At 36.8% G+C, this 26,735-nt stretch overlaps 1 protein-coding gene across 1 annotated transcript in view; it reads right to left on the reverse strand.

Annotated features, from left to right (window-relative positions):
• Positions 1-1,211: 1,211 nt before the first annotated feature.
• The window catches only part of Pldn (biogenesis of lysosomal organelles complex 1 subunit pallidin), an 86,657-nt gene continuing 61,133 nt past the window's right edge, over positions 1,212-26,735 (reverse strand). Inside the window, exons 4-6 of the mRNA XM_090388397.1 lie at positions 21,731-21,818; positions 14,719-14,805; positions 1,212-1,340 (exon numbers count right to left, since the gene is read on the reverse strand). Coding sequence (XP_090244523.1) covers positions 1,212-1,340; positions 14,719-14,805; positions 21,731-21,818 — 304 coding nt within the window. The remainder of the gene's footprint in view (positions 1,341-14,718; positions 14,806-21,730; positions 21,819-26,735) is intronic.

A 26,735-nucleotide genomic window follows, 5' to 3' on the forward strand; every position in this document is an offset into this window, starting at 1 on the left:
ACACTTCTCCCCCAAAGATAATGTGCAAATATGAACCTCACAAAATTCATGTGAAATACATGGATTAGGAATTGACTGAGGAAATATTTTCTCACTAATATGGAGAATGGTCCCATATGCTGAAAGTACTGTTAGATTTTTTTTTTATGAGCATGCTGGTAATTGTATAATACTATCCTTAGTCATTTATCCACTTTATGTAAATTCTTGATGATTTTTTACTGAAATTTATGAAGGATTGTCTATCAACAGAACCTGTATATCACTCAAGAGATGAGATATCCAAACTGCCATGAGGAGTAATGACAAAATGACAGAGCAGCTGTGGAAGACTTTCTCATCAGATGAGGGTAGTAAATATTGCAGTTTCCACATCATAAAGGATTTTGAATGAATAAAAATTAGTTTTGCTCATGCCAATTCTGTGTTTTTCAGTATCATAAATTAAATAGTGCCTATTCATCATTACAGGAAACAATGGAATGTGGATGCCTTTCTAAACACTTAAAAAAAATTAACATCCAGAAAAACGCTAATTCTAATAGATAAAACTTTTCAGTTATCTTATAACGGAGTTGGGGAACTAAGCTTTCATAATTACTTTTAAATGCCCCCCCCCCCATGAAATCCATTACATATCAACCCTTCAAACAAAGGATTTAAATTTCTATCTATATCCTAGTGCAAAACATTCTGCTTGGGGACTTGACCAAAAAGGTACACCAGTATTTATTAGTTATGTATTACATATGTACTGCTGCACTAAGTGTTACTAATGAGACATGCTTATGCAGCAGCACTGAAGAGTTACATAATCACTTAGTCTGATAATGATACTTTCTTTTGCAGACAGTAAAGTCCATTTCACAATCCAACTATAAATAATTATGCTTTTTTCAGCAAAAATCAATGAAGTCAAAAAAATACACCCTAAATCTCGAAAACATAATAAACCATATTCCCTAAAAATACCAGTATAAATTATAACTTTAACAAAAAAAATTAACATTACAAATATATATATATATATATATATATATTATATATGTGTATATTTATATATATACAACTATAGAAATAACCTATACAAGTCTTCTATTTTGAAAGTAGCAAATATCAATGTTTTAAAATTTTACTAATCACAAAATTCTAGATCATTCCTTAATTACAAAAAAATCTAACATAACCAACTATATTTAACAAAAAACTCTTCATGAGTTTTTGGATTTAATAGATATTTTAGGAGCCAACTGTTTTTCTTTTTCTAATTCTCGCTCCCTCTGTTGTTCTCGCTGTAAAGCCTCCTTTTGTTTTTGTTGTTGAAGTTTAAGAGCTCGTTTCTGTAATAGAATTAAAAGGGTCTATTTAAATAAAACTGCTTCTATTTTATATTCAATATGTGCAAAAATAAAATCAATAACATATTTTGAATTAAATACAATTTAATATATTCAGAAAATGTCACATAAGAGGAAACGAGGCACATGTACACTAAGTGGTCTAAACAAAACTGTTATAAAGATATGAAACACAAAAAAAAAAAAAAAATCAGTGGGTGACGCTAGTAAAGCTGGTGCATGTGGAAATCAGTGGCTGCTTAATATGGCATTCATGATTTTACATCTTTATCCATAGTCAAGTATTTCATGCTTAAACCATGCAATGTAATATATGATCAATATACAAATATGATGCAACAATTTTTGCTTTTACCACCTTAAAGTGGACATATCTGGCTCAAAAAAGGTATTTAGTATTAATCAGGCCAAATGATGCAAGGAAGCAAAGATTATTAGCCATATGAGACAAAAAAAAATTTGAGTTACTCTGTGTGTGTGTGTGTGTGTGTGTGTGTGTGAGAGAGAGAGAGAGAGAGAGAGAGAGAGAGAGAGAGAGAGAGAGAGAGAGAGAGAGAGAGAAAACAAGAGTCAGAAGTAGAAGTGGATCATCAAGAAAGAGAAGAATGATGATATCCAGCTCAGGGCCCTAGGTGTGCCAAGCCCATACTCTAAGGAATATTAAATCTCAGTGACATTAAATATTCCTTACATTTCGAGGATACAGCTCTAAAATAGTTTTCACAGGCTGACCTCTAGAAAATCCACCAGACCAAACCTATTAGAAACTCTCTAGGAGGCATTTAGATCAGTAAGTGTATAATCTTGCTGCCTTTACCCTGACAGCTGGTGACTGGAGAAAGTCCAAGTAACGTGCATGTGGGATACACTGAGGCCATGTTATGTCAAGTAGCTGGGCTCTTGCTATGTATATGCCATATTAAAAAGTTTCATTAATTCATATATCATCCCTCCATATAGTTTTACTTTATCTACTTAATGTATGAATGGTCAAACTAACAGAAGAGAATTATCTGAAAAAATATCTAAACTTCCTAAACACTTTCTCATTCATTTTCCAAATATATATGGTCTCAGTTCCAAACTCATGATGGCCATTACTACCTGTAGTCTGCCAAGCCCCACTTACCTTTTCTGACAGTATCAATTACTGGTTGACAAAATCAATATCTAACTTGCACTAGGTATTCAATGATACAATTTCTTTTGCTTCACAAGTGGTACTTGTGCATAAGTCTGCTTTGATATTCCTTGTCAAAGACATTTTAATTTGGAATCTCCTCTGGCTTAAAATCTCTTTAGCTCATCCTGCCAAATTTATCTGTTGTCTGTATTCTCCCAACTCCACTGAATCATCAGTAACTCTTTACTACTTTTCCTTAAAACTCTACTTCCTTCAGTCTAACTTTCCTAACAGTGTGGTAATTTTCTCAGTGATTTTAATGTTCACAACTCCAACTGGCATCAATTTTCTAGTTACATGGACCCAGCTGGTTGATATGCTGTGGCTTTTGCAAGGAAAACCAGACTGGTGAGGCGTGCCAATCAATGGCTATATGAAGAACAACTTAGAAAGCACGGACTGCAACTCAGGACAAAGGACCTGATTGAGGCACATAAGGCCCTGAAAATGATCGGTAAAATGAAAGGCAGTATATTTTCACTGGCAGGAGAAACAAGAAATAGGAGTCACAGCTATGAAATTTTAGGGAGTAACAGAAGGCTGGATTTCATGAAATTTACCTTCAGCACGTAGATTGTTGGAAAAAATTGCCTTTCATAGTGGATCAGGCACGCAGTTTGGTAAAGTTCAAAAAAGCAGAAGTAAAAATCACTTTTGGTGATGGGGAAACAGTCATCAGGAATCCTCCCCCTTTGGCAGATGCCAAACCTCCATGCACAAGCACACTGGGTGACTGTAACCTAGGTGTGAACCAATGTAAGCAGGGGTCGAGGTCTGGCACCCACATCACATGGAGGAATGCCACCCCTCTGTGTTACCAGGCAATATTAGGTGGTAGATGACTCTCATCATCCGGTGCAATACCACCACTTTGCTTATTGGAGGCTTGAAGTGGTGGAACCTATGTTTAGTCTCCAGAGCTAAGTTTCTGGTTAACCCTTCCCCATCTCTTCCATCATGCAGTATGACTGATGACTTTTGAGGTTATGATGAACATCATGGCGAGATCCAATTTTCCTTACATTTCGAGGTACAGCTCTAAAATGGTGTTTGCAGGCCAGCCGCTAGTTAGTACACTGGACCAAACCTAAGGGTAACTCTTTAGGAGGCTATCGGATCGGCTAGTGTATAATCTTGCTACCTCTACTCTGCCAGACAGCGACTGGAGGGAGTTCGAGTAGTGTGTATGTGGGGGGGGGCATTGTCGACACCACGATATGTCAAGGATCTGGGTATATTCTTACCATGTGTACGCCATATCCAAAAATTTCATTACTTCATACAGCATGTCTCTCCCCACACTTTAACTTACTATCTAATACACCATGAATTGTCAAACTAATAGAGTAAGCTTATCTGTGAAAAGGTCTAAACCTCCCAAACACTTCCTAGTTCATTTCTCAAATATACGTGGTATCAATTCTAATCTCAACGATGTCCATTTCCACTTGCAATCTGTGAAGCCCCACGTACTTTTTCTGACAGAATTTCAGTTATCAGTTGATTCAACTACTGCTCATCTCAGTTGCCCATATTATTCGCTGTATGATTCCTTTCGCCTCAAAGGTGGTACTTGTGCATACGTCCGTTCCGATATTCCCTGTGAGAGACTTCGTAATTTGGAAACTCCTCTCTTTGATCTTCTCTGGCTTAAAATCTCTCAACCTCATTCTGCCAAATTCATCTGTTGTCTCTACCGTTCTCCCAACTCCACTAATCATTGGAGCTCTTTGACTTCCTCTCTTTGCAACTTGACTTTCTCCAGTCCAACTTTCCTAACAGTGAGGTAATTTTCCTTGGTGATTTTAATGTTCACAACTCCAGCTGGCTTCCGTTTTCCAGTCACACTAACCCAGCTGGTCGAGATGAGGCTTTTGCAATTACTAATGACCTTGCACAGATTGTTTATTTACCTACAAGAGTACCGGACAATTCTAACCATATAGCCAACATGCTTGATCTTTTTCTCACAAACAACCCTTCTAAGTATACAGTCGAAGTGAATGGTCCATTAGGCACCTCAGATCACAACTTGGTTGTCTCTTCTCCAATGGAGCCTTTATCTCATGGCTATTCCCAACCTCGTATTGTTTGGCATTACAAGAATGCAAAATGGGATAATCTGCAAGATTTCTTTTCTTTTCCTTGGTCGGATTATTGTTTCAAAACTTCTGGTGTCAAAGTTTGCTCAGATCGTGTCAGTGAAATTATTCTTGTAGGAATGGAATCCTTTATTCCACACTCCACTTTAAAATCTCGTCCTTTATCTAAACCTTGGTTTTCCAATAAATGCGCTAAGGCTGTTCAAGAGAAGAATGCTGCATATCGCAATTGGCTTGTTTCTGTTTCTTCAGGTTCATTTTCTGCCTATACCAAAGCTCGCAACAATTGTAAAGCAGTTATTAATCAGTCCAAATGAGATTTTGAACAGGATAAGAGTAGAAAACTTGCTTCTTGCCCTAATGGTAGCCGAGCATTCTGGTCTCTTGCCAAAGCTATTGGCCGCAACTTTTGCCCATTTCTGCTCCCACCTCTGTCAAAACCAGATGGCTCTATTGCCACTTCAGCCAAGGATAAAGCTGACCTGCTAGCATCCCTTTTTTTTCCAACTCATGTATTAATGATCTTGGTAAAACACCTCTCACCATTCCCAATACGCTCCATTCAATGCCTCCTTTGGTCTTCTGTCAAAAGGATGTGAGAAGGATTTTGACAAAGCTTGATGCTATGAAAGCTCCAGGTGCTGATGGTATTTCTCCACTTTTTCTCAAAACCTGTGCTTCTGAACTTACTCCTGTCCTTTGCTGCCTTTTTTTAATTTCTTATTCCAAAGATGTTTTTCCTTCTGCTTGAAAATTTGCTCATATCCAGCCAGTTCCTAAAACAGGTGACAAATCCCTCTCATCTAATTATTATCCCATTGCAATTACTTCTGTTCTTCGTAAAGTAATCGAGAAATCAATTAACAGCCAACTCTTAAACATTTGAGAACCGTTTAGGCCTAAATGGTTGTCAAATGAACTAATGAGACTCGTAACAGAGAAGAAAAATGCATGGGATGCATATAAATTAACACGTGACACAGAAGCCTATGATAGCTACAAGTTGATCTGTAACCAAGTTACAAAGGAGGTTGGGCAGGCGAAGGCAGATTACGAGAAATACTTGGCAAAAGATGCTAAGAAAAACAGCAAGGATTTCTTTACTTATATAAACTCTAAAAGGAATGGGATGAATCTAATGGTCCACTTGACATCGATGGTTCGACTGTTGATAATCCTGCTCAGATAGCAAACAAACTGAATGAGTATTTTGCATCTACATTCACACGTGAGGAATTATTAAGGTTTGAAAATGGCAGAAGGTTATCAAATTGTAGCAGGATACTTAATGATTTTGTAATAACTGAGAGCAAAGTGGAAGAGAAATTGTTGAAGTTAAACGTAAGAAAAGCACCTGGGGTGGGTGGGATCTATCCAGTTATATTAAAGGAGGCGGCAAAGCAACTAAGCAAACCGTTAGCCATAATTATGAGAGCATCCTTGGACTCAGGGGAGGTTCCCACAGACTGGAGATGTGCAAATGTATCCCCAATTCACAAAGGGGGATCGAAGGGTGACACGGGTAATTGTTTGTTTGTTTGTTTGTTTTGTTGGTTTTTAGGAGCATTAGCAACTAAGGCCATATTGCTCCGGGATATGCGGTGATCATTCCTTGACCTTTCCGCATCCTCCGTATTTGGTGGTGACGGGCTCGAACCCCGGTCTAATCAAGAAGCATGTGCTGCGCACTGCTGCTCCTTCCCACCTGGCTACGGAGGCGCGCACACGGGTAATTACAGACCAGTTAGTTTAACTTCTGTTCCGGGTAAAATAATGGAGTCGCTGGTTAAAGATGCATTACAGGATCATCTAGACAAGACTGCAGCAATAATTCAGACACAGCATGGGTTTGTTAAGGGAAAGTCTTGTCTGACAAATTTGATAGGATATTATGATGTGGTTACAAAGGAACTGGATGCAAAAAATAATTTTGATATCATATATTTGGATTTCAGGAAAGCTTTTGACACTGTTGCGCATGGAAGACTATTGTACAAATTGGAGCAGAATGGTATTAAGGGTAAGTTGCTACAATGGATAAAAGGATGGTTAAGTGGGAGAAGACAGAGGGTAGTAATCAATGGGTGCTGCTCTTCTTGGACTAATGTTATTAGTGGAGTCCCACAGGGTTCGGTGTTGTTTTGTATATTTATCAATGATATTGATGAAGGTATATCAGGCTTAGTGTCGAAGTTTGCAGATGATACAAAGGTTGGCAGGGTTGTTAATGACAGTAATGGCAGTGTGCTACTGCAACAGGATCTAGATAATTTGGGCAGATGGGCTAAGAAGTGGCAACTGAAGTTTAACCTTGACAAATGCAAAGTACTGCATATGGGTAGAAGTAACCCCAGAGAAACGTACCAACTGTGTGGTACTACACTTAAGGTGGTAGAAAATGAAAGACCTGGGAGTAATTGTGCAGGCAGATACGAAGTTTTCTGAGCAATGCAGACAGGCTGCCAGGGCAGGTCATGGGGTTTTGTCAATGATATATAGGAATTTTGCAAGCAGGGAAAAGGAGGTGATTATCCCTCTGTATAAGGCAATGGTTAGGCCACGCCTTGAGTACTGCGTACAGGTCTGGAGGCCTAATTTTAGGAAGGATGTAGATTTACTTGAGCGTGTACAGAGAAGGGCAACAAGATTGGTGAGGGGAATGAAGGGATCCTCTTATCAAGAGAGGCTTAAGTTCTACAAATTGCAGTGGCTGGAGACTAGGCACCTGCGCGGTGATCTGATTGAGGTGTATAAGGCCTTGAATGGGTTCAGCACGCTGAATTCTGATGGGATCCTTCCACTTGTTCAGATTACGAACCTAAGGGGGCATAAATTCAAATTAAGAAAAGACAGATGTAGATTGGATGTGCGGAAATTTGCCTTTAGTCAGCGGGTTAATTGCTGGAACAAACTTCCATCTGTCGTTGTGGAAGTTGATAGGTTGAATAAATTTAAGGAGGAACTGGACAGGCATTTGGGGGGAATGGTGTGATTTTTTTTTTTTTGGCTGATGTTGCATAAGCTCATACATTTGCTTTCTTGCAACACATGCCACTACTACTACTACCACTACCTAGAAACCTTCTGTCTGATCAACGATCGTCAGTATGGATTCTGTCAGTGTCGATCCACTGGCGACTCTTTCGCTCTCGGCATTACTTTTCTTCCAAACAGCTGTTCACTCTGTACAAATCGCAAATCTGCCCTACCATGGAATACTGTTCCCACATCTGGGGTGGTGATCCCAAAACCTCTTTCAGGCTCCTAGATTCCATTCAAAATAGGGCAGTTAGGTTAATTAATGTCTCATCTCTAACAATCTCTCTCCACTGTCTCATAGACATTCTGTTTCTGCTGCATGTCTTTTCTACAGATACTTCCATGGGCACTGTTCTTCTGAATTGTCTTTTATAATTTCTGCTCTCTCTTTCAAAACAGTCCGAACACGTGCTGCTACCAACCAACATCCATTTATTGTCCCACTTGAAACTCACAGAACCAACATTTCATCTTCCTCATTTATTCATTGAACTGCCGTTTTTTGGAACAACCTTCCTTCATACATATTTCCTGAAAATTACAGTCTACAGAAGTTCAAGTCAACAAATATCATCTTTTTTGCATCTTCTCAACTTCAAAGCCAAGCACGGTACTAAGTACTAGAGGTTCTAATACCTCTCATGTTTTGGGTTTTCATAAAAAAAAAAAAAAAAAAATGCAGAAAAAGTGTACTTCCTTGTATTATTTAGCCATTATAATACTAATCAAACAGAACTTGCACTTACAAATTCCATCTACATAGAGACGCTCTGATCATAGCCTTCAAAATTTTCTGGTCTCTAGTATATCCCACTCATTTTTTACTTGGCTTCCTACTACCGATTCAATAAGCTGGTACGAATTAATTCAGAATTTGGAAATACTCTTATTGCATACAAGCTACTTTTGAAAAGTAAAATGACCATCCATTTCTCTCCCTCTTGTCTCTTTTTTCTAAATACAGGCCTCAGCAAAACATAGTCCGATATTTTCATTAATGCTATTATGTTGGTATTAGTTTTCAGCAGTTTAAACTCACCTATGTTATTGATGACTGCTGTAGACAAAGTTCAGACTTGGTGTTCTTGTACTGTTTACTTCCCTGATTAACATTTCTTAAAGTTATTTAAGCATATTGCCCCAGCTGTCCTTGGCACACATCTTTCCAATATCAGAAGGTTCTTTGGATTTTGCAGTCTACAAGAATTCTGGAAATCTGTGGGTGATCTATATCATCAAAAAATGAATATGGCGTTATCCTTCCAACTAGAAGATTCCCTGAACCCCTAAGGCCTCCTTAATGACATTAACAAAGATCCCTGCACTACCTTTGTTCAAATTTATTCCTTCTCTACAAAATACATTCCTTCTACCTACTAGAGTAGGCCATGCTGATAAATGCTGATAAAAATATCCTCCCAAAAGCCATGGTGAGTCCCTCAAGTCTCAAGTTAATCTTCAAGGCTTTTGGTATATAATTCCTATCATGGTGGAGCAGAACTGCACACATAATGTTTATGACCAACCTCAAGGCCTATTTTCAGATGCCCCTATTCATCAAATAGTCAGTTTTGTGTGCAGTTAATGGCATTAGCTCCCACATGAATAATAATACTTGCTTTACCCACCTCCTTTGAACACTGGCAACCTATTGGTAATATCAGTTTTGGATTCCAGCACATATACCATGGATCTAGTCCACCTATCTTTATTACAATAATGTTATCTCTCTTCCAAATAGTAATTCCTCCCAATAAAACTAAATCCTTCAGATCACTAGATACCTGAAGTATCTGGTCTGTATTTAGATCTAATGTTATATGAATAGGACATTACACAGGTGGCTTTTTGAAGATTTAATTATGTTAAAGAAAAACACTTTTTCACCATATGATTAAGCTAATTATGTTAGGTTTAAAAATTTATTGAAACAGTAGATTGATCAACCCAGTACTATATATTAACTAAACTACAAAATTTTATAGGTGATATTTGTGAATCCATTGTAGAAATTCTGTCATGTACCCAAGACTAGGAAAAAGGCTTCATTGAAGATACAGATACCACTTATACAGAGGCGTAGCTAGGGTTGTCGATGCCCAGGGGCAACATGTCTTCCTGGTGCCCCCGAGTTAATGTAACGTGATAAGCCATATATGCAGGGTGATTCACTACCAGTGCGACAAACTTGCAGGAGGTGTAGGGGGCACAAAGACGAATCGGAATCACATAGCATTGCAGGGTGCGAAATGCCTTTGTCATGCGGTAGAGGACGTTGAACGGGAGGTCGCGTGAACAGCGATCCCGCTGGAAGTCAGCATTTGCGAACCGGTTCCCGAGGCAGTAGGATGGACGAGTATTCAAACGTTGAACTGGCAGACATGCACATCGCGTATGGAGCTGCGGACTGTAAAGGGCACACTGCTCATCATACGATTTTCGCACATGTGCACAGGTTACATGAGACTGGTTGTTTCACGAGAGGTACCATGAATCGATAGCGAATGACGAGGACGCCAGACAATGAGGAGAATGTCCTACGTCTTGCAGAAGGCAATCCGAGTACGAGTACTCGAGCGATAGGCCAACAATTGGGTGTTTCCCAATCCACTGTATGGAGGATACTGTCAACAAACCAAATGAGTTCATACCATCTACAATGCGTCCAATCAGTGGAGCCTGCGGATTATCTACTCCGGAGGACTTTTGCTACTTGGTTTCTTCAACAGAAACGGTTCGCAAATGCTGACTTCCAGCAGGATCGCTGTTCACACGACCTCCTGTTCAACGTCCTCTACCGCATGATGAAGGCATTTCGGACCCTGATTCGTCTTTGTGCCCCCTAAACCTCCTGCAAGTTTGTTGCACTGGTAGTGAATCACCCTGTATGTGCATTTCAGAGCAAAATGATTTCGTGGATTTTATTCACTCAATTTGGCATCTTGGCATCTTTGGTCAATTTAGTTTTGCTATCCCAGGGCTGCCGTATTCTGGCAAATAATATGAAATGATTTAAAAACAAAGCTGTATATTTTTATTACAGAAAAGAGCAATTTTGGTATACAATAAGCTTAATTTATTTCCAAATTAACAATGATAAAAAAAATATACAGTGAAATTGTTAACATTTTGAACACCCATGAAGAAGTCTATGAAATGATGACCATTAAATATTAGCTACTTGAATTTTTAGTGTGGTGAACTAAAGACACCAAAAAATCATAGGTACCATTAATACATTACATAAATATTTTAAATATAAGTTAATTTTCCTTGCCTTCACTTCTGCAAACTTATTGATGACCTCATCAAAATCAACCTTTTCAAATGTTTCCCTTTCTATACTCAGAAGGACTAAGTTACTACTCTGTTCCTGTCCCATTGACTCGGGATGATTACTATGTACACACTCAAAATGATTGTAAGAATTTCGGAAGAGCGTTGCAAGAACCTAAAGTTCGTGCAACACTTGAACATTAACAAAGCCTGAAAGGGTTTGGATTGAAATGTCAAAAATGTTTAGATTTAAATTATTTTAATAAATGTCTATTTTTTAAGGATGAATAAATGTAAATCACGCTATTAAATTCAATAATAAACAAAATGTGTGTGTGTGGTACACACATTGTTTTGTTTAACATGATACCAGGATAAAATAGTTGAATGCAGAACACGGTGGCAGGCCTCCGTAGCTGAGTGGTCAGGAGCAGAAGTACAGTAACACACACTCTGAGTAGACCAAGTTTCAAGCCCATGACTGTTAAACATGGTCAATCTGCCAACCCACACTGGACCAGCATGGCAGATTATGGTCCATTTCCTTCAACATAGATTGTTGAGGAGGCTTCCATCCTCAGTGGATTGATAATGGCTGCAGTTTACTTTTTGCTTTTTTTAATATGGCGGGCGTCACACTAGTTAATGTTTTGACATTAATCAGGAAATGTCAACACAATGGAATGGCTGCTGAAACTGGATTTAGAATGAAACAAGCTAGCAAAATTTTAAACTAACATTCCATTTCCTGAAGTGAAGTGAAGTGAATTTAGCGAAAGCTACAGTGAACCATTATTGTTTATTAATTTCTACATTTGTGGTAGATGAAGCTAAAAACTGTTTACCAGATATTATATGTTACTCGCCTATGATGAGCAGACTTCTGGAGTCCTAAACTAGACTCATCATCATCAGCCATTTTCAATCCACTGCAGGATGAAGGCCTCTCCAGCAACTGATCCTCTCGCTGCCGTAAGAGGGAGAGTGAAAGCTGCTGGGGACTGAGGGCCATTTGTATTGTTGTGCCGTCATATGCTGGAGGGTTTGGTCTTTTCCTCTTCACGCTGACCAGGCGTCTTGAAGAGAACCACTCTACACGTTCGTTGCCACCTAAGTGACGTAACAGGGCTTACCATCGAGAAGGTGTGCATGAGTGGATTTTAGGGAGGCAGGCCAACCGGACTTCTCCTAAATCTGTAATAGAGAGATATTGGATCCATCAGTGTTTTAGGCTGAGTGTCTGATAACACACAGGATACCTGTTCCCCTCTAAGCCCCTAGACTACGGGAATTTTAAGAATACAGCCACTCCCTGACTTAAGTAAGGGTTGCATAAGTCGGAATTTCCCTAAATGCTTATGCAGCACTTGCAAAATTTGATTGAAGCAAAAAAGAAATGTACGACTAACATGTAAATAGAATTATTTATTCAATTTCTTTTATCTCATGCGCATGAAAAATTATAAAAGCGTACAAAATTACAAAATGAGAGAGGACCCAGGCATAACATCACAGCAAGTTTTACCTTTCGAGCATCAATGCCAGAATTAACTCTCCAGCTGATAAGCACGCAGCTGTGGAAGTTGAGGGCTGTGGAGATTTAGAAACCAGCATGATGCTTGAACCAAAATAACTACCCATTGCTTGCCACAATCTTGGCTCGGGGTTCGCTGTACTTATACTTAATTCAAGTCGACCATCACTAATCCGGTTCCACCGCTAATTCGGACATAATTTCCGCGAATGTAATTTCAAATTTCCCAGGTCGGCGCATTGACCTGCTGCTACTGTTTTGGTGGTGTTGGTTGCAGCATCAGCTGTTGGAGTGAACTCGTAAACACTGGCAAGGCATTCCCACTTGTTTTTCTGCATTTATTATTATAACCTGCTCACATTTAGCCCCAGCCATGGTTCCAATGCATAAAGGAAGTGCCTCTCGTGGTGTAAAGCGCAAACACCGTACATTGTCCATAACAGATAAAGTTGAACTTCTGAAAAAAACTCTACAGCGGTGTGTCTCTGAGAAGTTTAACTCTACTTAATTGTAAATTCCAGCAATTTCTCTCAGTTCCTCTTATCTTAGTCACTTTCTTTCAGTCATTCCTTTTTAGATTTTTTTTTTTTTTTTTTACAACACACTTATACAAACTTGCAGAAAAACAACACAATATGATGGATAATACAGCACGCTAACGAACTTGTTTTCACAAAATCTCTAACAATACTGACACAACTTATTGTGATGTTTGAGAGTTTATTTTATCGTAATTAGTTTTATTGCAGTGCTTGATCCACATGCAATAAACTAATCACAAACGATCTTCATATGTATGCCGTAATAGCATCACACGTATGGGGCTGACACGGCTTCTCAAAAAATAAAGTAACCAACATATGTGGCTACGTTGGTCGTACATGCGACATAAGACTTTTTTTTATATATTTTAAGTGAAAAACTACAACACTGACATTACAATATTATTTTAGAATTACTAATCAAATTATTCCCTAAATATTTTTTGGCCCCTGGATAATTTTTTTCTTAAATTAGCTTGGCAATCAACGCGTTAAAGGTAGAAGGAGGTAGTTAGCTGTTGGGTAAAATGTGTGTGCTAAAATAACCACCAGTGATCCGGCAAACTCACTAATCCGGCACCTCACAGGTCCCGGATTAGTGATGGTCGACCTGTACCTTCATAAATACTTCTTGCTTTTGCTTGAATGGCCATTGGACTCATGGACACTTGCTTCTGAATCTGATTTTACATCCACATTATTAATAGCTTTTCCATCTTTGATATAGCACCTGAACGCTGTTTTGTGATCCCTGATGATCTTCAATGCGTTGATCCTTTACCTATGTTCTTTTATACGTGCACTGTCTTTTAAAATAGTATTCACTGTTGAAGCAGTGAGACCTAATTCCATGCAATAGATGAAAAACTTTGTCCTGCTTTGTACTTCTTAATTAACCATCTTCACTTCTAAATCAATTTTGTTTAATTTCCTAGCATTGCCAGCACTTGCACTTTCCGTTGGTCCCTTTCCCTTCACCATTGTAATAAGTAAATAGGAATGAAGAGAAGATTCTGAAAATTTGTTTCTTATATGATTGACGATTTCAGTGAAGGGAAAACACATTTCACCATAATAAAGTAAAAACCCACAGAATTCCAGTTATCGGTATTATCGTAAATGCAATAAGATTGAGTTTACTACCCATTTATAATAGACTACACTAACAGAAAAGCCCAATAAACTGGAAAGTGCAAATTGTTTTTATTGTTTTGTGGTAGTGATCTCCAGAAATGTGTTTTAGAAAAATATCACAAAGGCATTCAAAATTGATTCTTATAACGGAAAATATGATAACGATGAAAGTGTAGTGCAATTTCCATTATAAAAATGACCTTTTAGAGAGATAAATAGCTTAGTTATATAGCGAAGCTTTCAACTTCCAAGATCTTGGAACAAACTGCCAAAAAAATAAAATAAATAAAATGTGTTATTGAGCTCACAATTATAATAGTTTCATGATACCTCCATTTATTACACGATATTATATGTTTTCCACAATATTTTTAAGTTCGCACCTGCCGGCAAAAACTTACCTAAAGGCGAATTTTCATAAGTCAAGTATTACGTTAGCCGGGGAGTGGCTATACACTCAAAAATATGCAAATCTCTCTCTCATATCATTATCTGAAGTTATGTATTCAATTTAATTGCCATTTAATTTCTTAAAACAGAAAACACCAACCTTTAATTTAAGAGACCTGTCATGAAGAACTGTCATTTCCTTCTTTACATGCTGAAGCTTGCTATGATAAAATTTTGCCCTGGTAAACTGAAAGGGAAAAAGTTATGTATATAGCAGCCATGTAAATTGCATTCCATATCCATCCCCTTGGAAAATTAAGCCTTTTGGTTGCAAGATTTGCTTGTTTAAGCTCAAACTTTAAGAATTTCTTAAGAGTCTAAATTATGGTCAAAGGTTAAAATATGACACAATCAACAAACATCACACATTTATCTAAAAATAAAGTTTAATATGAAAATTGTGTTTACCATGTAAGATAGCCTACATTTGTTAAAGATATAATAAAAGTTAGTAATAAAAAATAAAAATAAATAGAATAAAGGCGGCATTTAATGATTGATATAGGGGTAAGGCCTATCTGCTAATTCTGTTTTTTAAGCTCAAAAAGGAAATGTACACAGAGTGGGCATTTTATTAGATACACTTACCCTTTAATGGAGTACTTCAGTAATAGCATTTTGTGTTCGTAAAATGCGATATAAAGCAGTTAGGCAGATACACAGGGATGCTGTATGTATGTATGTACATAATTTATAGTGCTGGAACAAGTACAGAGAAGAGCAACGAGATTGGTGAGCGGAACAAAGGGTTGCTCTTATCAAGAAAGGCTTCAGTTCTGCAAATTGCAGCGTCTGGAGACTAGGCATTTGTAAGGTGATGTGATTGAGGTGTATAAGGCCCTGAATGGTTTGAGCAAGCTCAATGCTGATGGGATTCTTCCTCTTGCTCAGATTATACACCTGAGGGGGCACAAATTCAAATTGAGGAAAGACAGTTGTAGAATTGATGTGCAGAAATTTGCCTTTAGCCAGCAGGTGGTTGATTGCAGGAACAAACTTCTATCAGTTGTGGAAGTTGATAGCTTAAATAAATTGAAGGAAGAACTGGACAAACTTTTGAAGTGAATGGATGGGTGAAATGGGAAGGTTTTTTTGGCTGATGCTGTATAAGATTGCTTTCTTGCATCATATGCCTCTACTAATGCTAAAGCAATTCAGTGCAAGAAAAGGCAAGATGAAAATTTTAAGTAACTTTGAAACATGGCATGGTAGTCAGTGCTAAATGCACTGGTATAAGTATCTTTGTAATTGCAATGCTGCTGGGATTTTCACATATATCTGTGTCTCTTGTACATTAAAATTGGTCCAATAACCACATAACATCCATCCAATTATCCTGTGGTTAAAAATAGTTTGTTGATGTGAGAGGCTAATGTAGGCTGGCAAAACTTGTGCATGGTAACAAAAAGACTAGTCAGTCAAACAAAAACCGATAAGTACAATAGTAATAACCAAAGAGGCATTTCAGAACACAAAACTCATCATACCTTGTCACAGATGGTGTTTCTTGAAAATGACCAAACTGGGTTCCACTCCTGACAGCAAAAAACAAGAAAGTATAGTTACAGTGGGCACACAGAATTCCATTGTAACCAACACCAGACAGTAGAGGATTGGAAAACTGTTGCCTGGTATGAATCTCAGTTTCTGCTGTTTCATGATGGGAAGACTGGAATATGGCAAAAACAGCAATTACTCCTTGGACCCATCCTTTCAGGTGTCAACAATGCACACTAGTGGTGGCAGTGTAATGGCATGTAGAGAGTTTTTAGTCCATACACATGCACAAAAAAAAAAAATAATAATAATAATAAATAAATATATATATATAACCAACAAAATTCCTCGTTATAACCATTACCCACTATATCAGTGATGAGGTAAATCTACCTCCTAGTTTTTTTAAATTCTCAATAACTTGATAAAAAGACAGATTTAATAAACAAAAGAAATTATTATTAGAGAGAAAAAAATAATATTAGTATATATCTACATATTATTTGTATTAATATGTTTGTATAAACTACAGTACATTTAATAATTAAACACAATTCATTTCTCCAATTAAAAACAATTAATAATAAACACGATTTCCTGTTTCGTCAGTGTTTAGAGTAGATAAATTTTTTCTGTTTATACTCCGGCACGACAACCAAGTCAGTAGAGTTTACAATAAATCGTCAATACAAATATTCATCGTATTTAGTAGTGATGGGCTTGAACCCCGGTCCAATCAAGAAACGAGTGCTATGCACTCTCGCTCCTGACCACTCAGCTACGTCAGGCCTAGATGTCTTTATCATTGAATTCTTTCCTGATTTCTGACCAAAACACAGTCAATCCATTCAGTTGCCAATATTGGATCTGTAGTTGAGATTCTCCACTAATTTTTGCATAAACGATGTTATGTCGGTTTTTAAATCGATCCAGCCAGCTATTGTTACATACAAAATGGTCGTGTCCAAATTGCTTAGCAAATTTTTCTGCTTGAGCCTTCAAGACTGGACTGTCTATTGAAAATCCAGCTCTTCTTTGTGTAGTGAACCATTGAAGCAATGCTTCATTGACCTTTGTAACCTGCACTTTAATTTTTTTTTTTTTTGGTTATGTTCTTTTCCAGTGTTGATATGTAAACATGTTTATTCTTTAACCGTTTTGACATGTCAAAGCGGTTAGAGTTAGCACTGTTAAAATCGGTGGGTATGTCATTTAGAGTATGGGGAAGCGATTTGTAGAAGAAAAAATTAGTTAGAATTTCCGCCACTAGGGGAAAACGGCACTGCACATATATAAAAGTTGTCATTTACTTCAAGAGAAATATTCAATGATATCCTGTTATCTCACAGGATATCATTTATGCAAATGATATCCTGTTAGATAAAAGCAGAAAGGTCAACAGCCACCATCAATATCCATTATGGTTCTTACAAAAAAGGAATGTGCTCTTTTAGTAAAACTGTTCTACCAGAATAATAGTATCACTAATGCAGCATTACGTGAATATCGGAAACTTAAAGGTTTGCGTAAAAGACCTTTGACCTTGTCAGTGGGGCTTCAAAAACTAATAAAGAAATTTGAAGCAACCGACCGGGTAGTTAGGTGTAATTCCAGGCAAGGGACCAGACAATCATGTATTCATCCACTACTTCCGGTCACATGTGAACAGAAGTATTGGATGAAGTGGCAGTTGCAATGGTCAGAATGCGAAACACCACCAGTCAGTAGAGCTGTTGTTGTTGTTATTTGATTTTTAGGAGCATTAGCAACTAATGCCATATTGCTCCGGGATATGCGGTGGTCATTCCCTGACCTTTCTGTATCCTCCGTATTTGGTGGTGACGGGCTCGAACCCCGGTCTAATCAAGAAGCGTGTGCTACGCACTGCTGCTCCTTCCCACCTGGCTACGGAGGCGCCCCAGTCAGTAGAGCCAGAGGTGTGTCGAGAGACTTGAAACTTCCTTGGTCTACTGTACGTAAAGTGCTTTGAATAATTTTACGCTGTTTCCCATACAAGATTCACATAGTGCAAGAACTAAAGTCTTGTGATCAGCAACAACGAATAGACTTTGATTTCTGGCTTGTATGGAACTTGACGATACGTGGGCTCGAATGATCTTGTGGTCTGATTTCACTCTTCATGGGGCTGTAAATGCACAAAACTGCAGAATATTCTCATCCATCTACTGTGCATGAAAGACCACTACAAAGTCCATATGTTACAGTATGGTGTGGATTCACAGCAGAGTTTATAATCGGACCATTTTTCTTTGAAGAGTCTACACCTCATGCTCCCCCCCCCCATAAGGTGTATGTTAGGTAACTAGTGCACAGTACTGCACTCTTCTAAGAGATCACACTATTCTCGCTCTGCAAGAAAGGCAATGCTTGGAGACCGTAGTGTTCATGCAAGATGTTGCCCCTCCCCACATTGGTTGACAAGTGAAGGAACTGCTCTGTTCAACATTTGGAAATGATCGCATCATTTCTAGAGACTTTCCGCAGTTCTGGCTAGCCCGATCACAGATCTCAATCCCTGTGATTTCTGGCTATGGGGATACCTGAAAGACAGTTTATCATGGTGACATACAGACGCTTGTCGATTTGAAAACAAGCATGTAGCCAACATCCCCAATGACATGCTATGCGAAACTGTGTCGCATGCAGTCCTCCATTTTCAGAATGTCATCTCAAGTGAAGGAAAGCACATAGAACAATATCTGTAGATTTCTAAGTTCTGATATTAAAATCTAATCCGAAGTTAAGTATTCCATCTCATGTTTACAGTGTCAATTTCTCACCTGGTGGCAGAAATTAACTAATTTTATTTCTTCTTCTATAAATCGCTTCCCCATACCCTAAATGACATGCCCACCGATTTTCACAACACTATCTCTAACTGTTTTGAACCAAGGGTCTATTGAATAGGGAAACTTATTTTATTACCACCCGGTACATGTATCTCATATTGCTTTTTTTTTTTTTTTTTTGTTAATTGTTGGTGCATCAGCTTCTGTAGCCATAATGCACCTCCCAAAGTTTTTCTTTGCTTTTTAACTCTGATCCAAGCCCGAGGCGGGATTTGAACCCGCGACCTTTGGGTTGCCAGGCAAGCACTTTACCCACCTGGCTAGCCCAGTCGGCATCTCATATTGTGAATGTCATTACACCAAGTTGTCCTGATATTGCACTACCTCCAATAAGCAACACTTCGCCAATGGAGAAGACATATTACTTATTCTCAGTGGATACCACCAACCCTGGGTGATAGTATCCGTCGAGAATAAGTAACATTAGTCTTCTCCATTGGGGAAGTGTTGCTTTTTGGAAGTAGTGCAATATCAGGGCAACTCGTTGTGAAGGCATTCACAATATAAGATGTAACAAAAATGACGCCATTTCACTTACTTCAGTGGTTTACTATGAACTAAAATGATGCTTGGCACTAACTTGTTTGATTAGTGAATTTTCCGTAGTCTGAGGCTTTCAGCGCTAAAACCTTTTTAGTATAAACATTTTGATATAATGGAAGTGAAACATTGCAACTGTTTTCATCGATATCCATAATTGGATATGTTGACCACATTACAAATTAAATTTTAATGGCTGTGAACAGTTCTGAAATACTTAGTGGACTGTTGCTCTGTCTTATTGTAATTGTGATCTTTTAAGGTGTGCTGAAACTCCAAAGGAGCCCATTCTTCCAACTTGGTAATGAGTTTAATGAACAGAATGTAAAGCAATTATAAATCCTCAGTTTAAAAATGTTTCCCATAGGTAGAATAAAATATTTATAAGTTCTGAAATAGTACTTAAAAATCATCTTTAACTTATGTATGTGTATCTTTTAATTTTTTTTTGTGTAGTTAATATTTCATACTTAGGTCATTTTCCCTTCTAAGAAATTTTCCCGTGTAAGAAGTTCTAAACCTCCAGTCGATTAGAAAACTTCTTATGTGGGTTCTACTGTATTTTTCCCTTTACAAAACATGTTGCATTTCCCTCAGAATTTCATTTCTATCTAAATGATCCTGTAATTTATCCTTTATCATTGCTTCCATGATTTTTCCTACAAATGAAATCAGATGGACCAAATGGTAGTTACTCACTTCTCTTAGAGCTACCTTTATATAATGGATAATGGCAATATACTGGCACTTCACCAATCTGAGGGAATAACTCCTGAGTCTAGTGATCCTCATAATTAACTTCAATAACCTTAAGTGACAAGAAATAATTAAAAATTGTCACTTTTGATAATACTTTTATTTTCAATCTCTTCTGAACACACCTGTAAAAATTTTTAATTTTTGTTTAAATAAAACCCTTTGTGACAAGCTTAGAGATGTTTTTTTAATGCCTGTGTTTGGGTGTTATCTTCACTGTCATTGAGTGAAACTTAAACAAAAATCCTGAGTAGTTCAATAATTTGATGCCAGCCAGATGCATAAAGATCTGAAGCAAGCAAAGTTCAGCAGATGGGAAATGCTGCAATCAAATGTACAACTTGCATGCTCAATAATGGACAGGAGAGATCTTGCTAAATTTAAATTCTCATTCTGTTTACTGGATAATGCAAAGGTATCTTCGGTTTCATCAATAACCTCTTATTTGCATTGGAAGCAATGGCCTCCTACATTTTTTTCATATTTGGAAAAAGGAAAAACTTGCAGCGAGAGGTCAAGCGAGTAAAGTGATGTGGTAGCACAATAGTATTGTTTAGTGAGCTCTTGCTGCATAAGAAACGAGCCAGTTGAGAAAATTGTTGTGTGACCACTTCCAATTTTCTGCTGCCCACCATTTTGGAAGCTTTAGCCAAATTGCCTCTTGCAGCAGCAGCAGCAGCACAACACCTGTATACATCTTTCCTTATTCACAGTGGCACCCCAAAGTGCACAATACCATGATGGGCAAAAAACTAACACCATTTTCCTTTTTGACCTGTCTAGCCAAAAAAAATCATTCTGATTGTAGTGAATGAGGTAATTTCCAAAAGTCAATGATTCAAACGTTGTTTGTAGGTTGAAGAGATTGAACAACAGACTTATCAATCCATCACAAGGATGCTACAAATTTTTGTTCATTCACAGTGTTGATCGTTAATAAACATATGAGGAACCAAGTGCTGAGCAAATGAAAGCATGTTCAAATTATTGCTTAAAATTTTACAACAGGTACTACATGAAATGTATAAAGCTTCTACAAATTTAGTCACACAGTGGTTGTAATGCATGAGTTTTCTGGCTGTTCCATTCCCCCCCCCCCAGATATATCAGCAGTTAAAGGTCTTCCAGCAAGGTCATGTCTCCTAAACTTTCTTTCCTTTTTGAATTTATGATGCCACTCAAACATGGGAATATGAAATATAGAATTCTCTCCATAAACCTGATACATCCTTTCCAATGTTTAAGAAGCAGACTTTCTTAAGCACTGACAAAATCTAAAGTTCAAGCAATGCTCTTCATTGGACCATGATGTGCTAAGTAGTTTAGCACATCATGGTCCAATGAGAGCCAAAAGCATATCAGCCAGAGCAAATTTTTATTTGCTCTGCCTGAAAGAGCAATAGAATAGAAAAAGATTCTGTTAAAAGATGCATTTAGAAAAATACTTACCAAGTCATCCAAATTATATAAATTTTGGGCTTCAGTAAATCTTGTATTTTCTTGTTGTATAGTTTCGATCAGAATGCTTTGATTTCTTCTGGAAAAAAAAAAAGTAAAATATGTAGTTTAAGTACTCTGAATAATAAATATTTTCAATAATTCAAAGGGTGTAGTATTCTTGTATAAATGTCAGAAGCAAGTAGTATAACTCATGCTTTTCTGGCTGTATGCAACCCTCCATATTAGAGCAGGCAAAACAATTCGAGAGAGAGAGAGAGAGATCCATCCCTTCTAAATAAATTTAGCACATAACAATGTTCAACAAAATGAAACTTTCCATCTATCCAAGACATAGACATACTTTTCTAAACAAGTTTTGCATGCTGATTTAAAATGTTCTTAGTTTTTCCAGCATATATAACTTTCATAATATGACTGTTGATAATATCAATACAAGTTAATTAAAACAATTTCATTACAAAGCCTGGTTACAATTACATTTTTATTACTTTTGTAGTTTAAACTCAATACACTTTACATACATAATTAAAATAATACATTACACCACATTACAAATAAAAAAGATAAGTACCATTTAAAAATGTTGTGTAGATGATTCTTTGGTACACTTGATCTGAAATGTTAGTGTAACATCCAGAAAAAGTCTGTCAAAATACATTTGTTCCAGATATTGTAGTGATTTTTCTTTGTCTTGATAACAATTTTCCATTGACTTAAAATGTCTTGATGGAATCATTCCTCTTGCTCATCACTCACTGGGAGAAAGGTTTCCAGGAAGGAAGTCTAAATGCAAATGCAAGAAATTAAGTTTCTGTAACATATACTTCAGTCATACTGAAGAGCAATATCCAAATTTGTCTGAAACAAACTTAAAAATATGACATCCCATCAGTTTCTGAACCCCATTTTTGTATACAGAAGACTTGTAATTATCCAAAGTTTCCACAGAGTCATTTGAAAGCCTGCCATGCTTTTAGTTCTAATACACTGAGGCATTTTTCAAAGCTTTCATCTTGCAGAAGCTCTCTGATTTGAGGCCCACAAAAATTACATTTCAATTTTATGGCACTTCTTTGGAAATTTTCTCATCTTACCCATTACTTTCATAAAACTCTTTATTAGGCCAAATCTTCACTTCACCTCACAAAGTGAAGGAAAATTTTCACCAGATCCAGTAAAGAAACCTTGCACACTACTCATTCCTGGCTCATGTGCTTCTTTGAGGCCAGTGACATCTGATGCAATGTAATGGTCCATGGTTAAACAGTTGTCCCATAAGCATTGAAGGAAAAAAAAAAAAAAAAACAATATTTTGCGAACTCTCCTTGCATGCCGATTAACATTCCAATGATTCTGAAGCCATTGCAGATATTTATTGATGAGTGCTGTATTGAAATGCTTCAAGTAAAGCCTTAGATGGCTTCGAGTTCCCATTATGCAAGGGAACAGTTTTCAGACTTTGCTGTGAACAGCCAATGAAGAATGTCATTAAGATGTAATGTGTATTTGCAACAATTCCCTAAAAACTCCATTTCATGGCAGTAGCAGAGAAGACCATTTACTGTAACAGAATGTCACCAAAACTTGATTTCTTTTTCAATGGTGAGACACTGTGATGCTTTTCTTGACCAAGTGCTTCTGCTTCAGTTTTTACATGAGTATGGCTTTATCTCTGGAAATGGCTAAATCTCTAATTATATCACTCAACTCATCTTGGGTAAACAGCTCCAGCTCTGTCTCTTCATCAGGTGTGTACTCCTAGTTACGTTCACATTACAAAAGTAACACTTACCATCGCAGTCTTTTGGCTTCCTCTATATCATGGGTAGTACAAACAGCACTAACTTTATCCTTTCATTCAACCTCATTTGTACCATTTGTTTGAATGTAATCCATTCGAACAAGTGGTACAAATAAAATGTGGTGCCCACATCGTATTCTGGTCACATAAAAGGACAGCCAAAATACAACTGGTAAATTTTCCAAATGTCCATCATGATTTAGTTAGAAAACACACACAGCAGAATTTGTTGGGGATCTTTACACTTTTGAGGTATGATGATGACGAACATGTTTCAGTAATTCACCAGATCTTAACTGCAACAATTTATAATCAAATTATGAAATAAATAGGGATATAGATATATTCAAACAATTATATAAATAATAATTACATATAATAATAATAATAAATAATTACATTCATGTAGGTTGGCTGAATAGGTATGTGAGTGCTATAATCATTCTCATCATGTTCATGTAATTGGTCTTGTCACAAAAACCAAATGCGCTACATTGAAGTAAACTGAAAACAGATTTGGAACTGATGTCCAAGGTTCTATGTAATCGAAATACCTCTCCCCCATTCAATTAAAAATACTTGTTGACCTGTATAATCAAACTGCAAATACATGGGCTTACTGACACTTTTAATCTCGTACATTACTATAACAATAATCGTTGTTTCAATCAAAAATAAGACAAGTTAAGATTGCTTGTTTTCATAAAAAATGAAAAACGCAATCTTACACAAACATCACACAACTTAAGTCCTTTCTTTTCTATCCCAATAATGTTTATCTTAAAATTTAGGTTATACATTTTCTCATGGAAAGTAACTGGCAATGAGTAAACCAAGTTTACTAAATAAATAACAGTAATAAAATACATGAATATTCGTCCCGTTTCTTCTGCATGGTTTCTAGTGGCAAATATCCTGATGTATGGGAATTCTCTCTTTAGCAAGTATATACAATTATACATAACAGACAACACAGCACTTATTTAATAACAGCTAGTCAGCTGCATGACTAATTATAATGACAGCAAAAATGAAACTTAAGTCTGTTATTACAAATGGAAATGATTGAATTTATCCACAGTGCATTATTAAAAATAAAATGTCATGTACATTGAGATAAAGACTGACTCACTGTAAATTACTCCTGAAAAAACAGTTACTTTTTTTTTTTTTTTTTTTTTTAATCCATCAATGGAAAAGTATTTTTTTTCTCTGAAGCACACATTCACTGATATTCTATCAGATATTAAGCACATAAATGTAGTAACGGAAAAAAAGATTTACAGCACATTTACATTTGGAAATCGCACATTTTATACTGTTGGCTGATCACAAGTGTATCTCGGTTTCAGTGGCTTAATATTAAATGTACTGTATTACTTATGAGTTCATAAAGGTGATATACACTCTATAATGACACACTGTACAACAGTAAATTTTCATTATAACAATGTTTGATTGTAGTTTCTTTCGGCAGTCTTTTCAAATCAGGTAAGCTATTCATCACAAATCATATAATCCAGTCCACACTATGGATTTCATTGTACATATTTCAAATTATCCATACTAAAAAGGCATATAAAACCCTATATATTAGACAAGGCATGGCAGGACCTCTAAAATACTGTACACTGCATTTCAAATAATCTGACATCAAGGATATCAGATTATGACAAGGATATATTAACAAGTCAATTTATGGGAAAAGCTTGTTTGCTAAAAATGTACAGTGGATTCCCACTTTACGATATTAATCTGTTCCAGAGACACCATTGTATTGTGAAAATATCATAATGTGAACCCAATAACACATTGTTTTTAGTAATTTGTTTAAAGACCTCAGAAGTTGAAATTTTTGCTATATATAACTAAGCTACTTATCTCTATAAAATGTGATTTTTATAATGGAAATCGTATTAGTTTTATATACAATATTGTGTACTACACACCTTTTATCTGAAAAAAAGTTGCTGAAAAATTGCAGTGCGTCGCATACATGTCAGTTGCCATGATCACTGGTTAGTAGAATCAGCCGCTTCATAGAACCAAATTTCAAAAAACTAATTCAAGGAACTACACTTTCATCATTATCATATGTTTAGCCATAATAGCTTTTTGCTGGGTATGAGGTTATTACAATGTTGGCCACGATTTTTGCAGCTCGGGCGAATGCTAAGTTTTTATATATATTTAGTCATTTTATTGACTTAATTGTTACACTAAATTATTTTCTATAAGTAGCTTTACAGTCCTAGTCAAGCTCCTAGGTTTATTTGAATTTAGATAGCAATTTTGAAAGTTAATATTTTGTGTCCATAGATCTTGCCACCATTGTTATGCGATTCAGAATAGCCTAACGTAAATCCCAAACTTCATAGCGTAAGGTTTAATGTAAAACTAAATAGCAAAATACGTAACACTGTATTAGAAATGTGTTAGTTAGTATAGTACTATCAATTAATCCGTAAAATTTATTAATCTTATTAAATTTCATTGTTAATTAAATTATATTTAAATGGAATCATGACACAGACTAGAGCAGCAAAGCAGCAAGCACAAAGTAGAGGTAGTACTGTGGCTCATGGGAGAACCAAAGGGGCGATTCTCCGACGCATCACAGTCTAAAAAAAAAAAAAAAAGTGTGTGAAATGTTTGCAGACCTGTCTAGAACAGGATGTGATCTGACCAAGGTGTCTTTGTGTGTGCTAGGTGTAGAGATTATGAAGAAATTAGAATATCACCTATGTTACCAATTTATGGACAAATTGGATGGAAAAGTTCTGTGAAACACAAGCAGTTGCTCTTGACATCTCAAAGGCTTTTGATCATGTTTGGCATAAAGATCTTCTAAACAAGCTTCCATCTGTTCTTTGTAATTGGTTTGCCAACTGTTCTTTGTAATTGATTATCCAGTTTTCTCTCTGACCGCTCATGGAGGGTGATGGTAGATGCCTCTCTGTCTTCTAACTTCTCCAGTAATGCTGGTGTCCCTTCTTTTCCTCTTGCATATTAATGACCTTCTTTCATTGAGAAATCTTGCCGTGCTCAATCAGCTTCAACTTCTCGAATATCTGCAATCAATTCCTTAAATTGTCGATCTCCAGGTAATTCTCCAGTGGGGCAAAGGCAACTTAGTTGATTTCAGTACTGTCTTACATCTCGCAAAAAGGATTCTTCTGCTCCTATGCTTAT

Source organism: Mastigoproctus giganteus, chromosome 14, assembly GCF_048544385.1.
Source record: "Mastigoproctus giganteus isolate SK-2022 chromosome 14, ASM4854438v1, whole genome shotgun sequence".
Classification (NCBI taxonomy): domain Eukaryota; kingdom Metazoa; phylum Arthropoda; class Arachnida; order Uropygi; family Thelyphonidae; genus Mastigoproctus; species Mastigoproctus giganteus.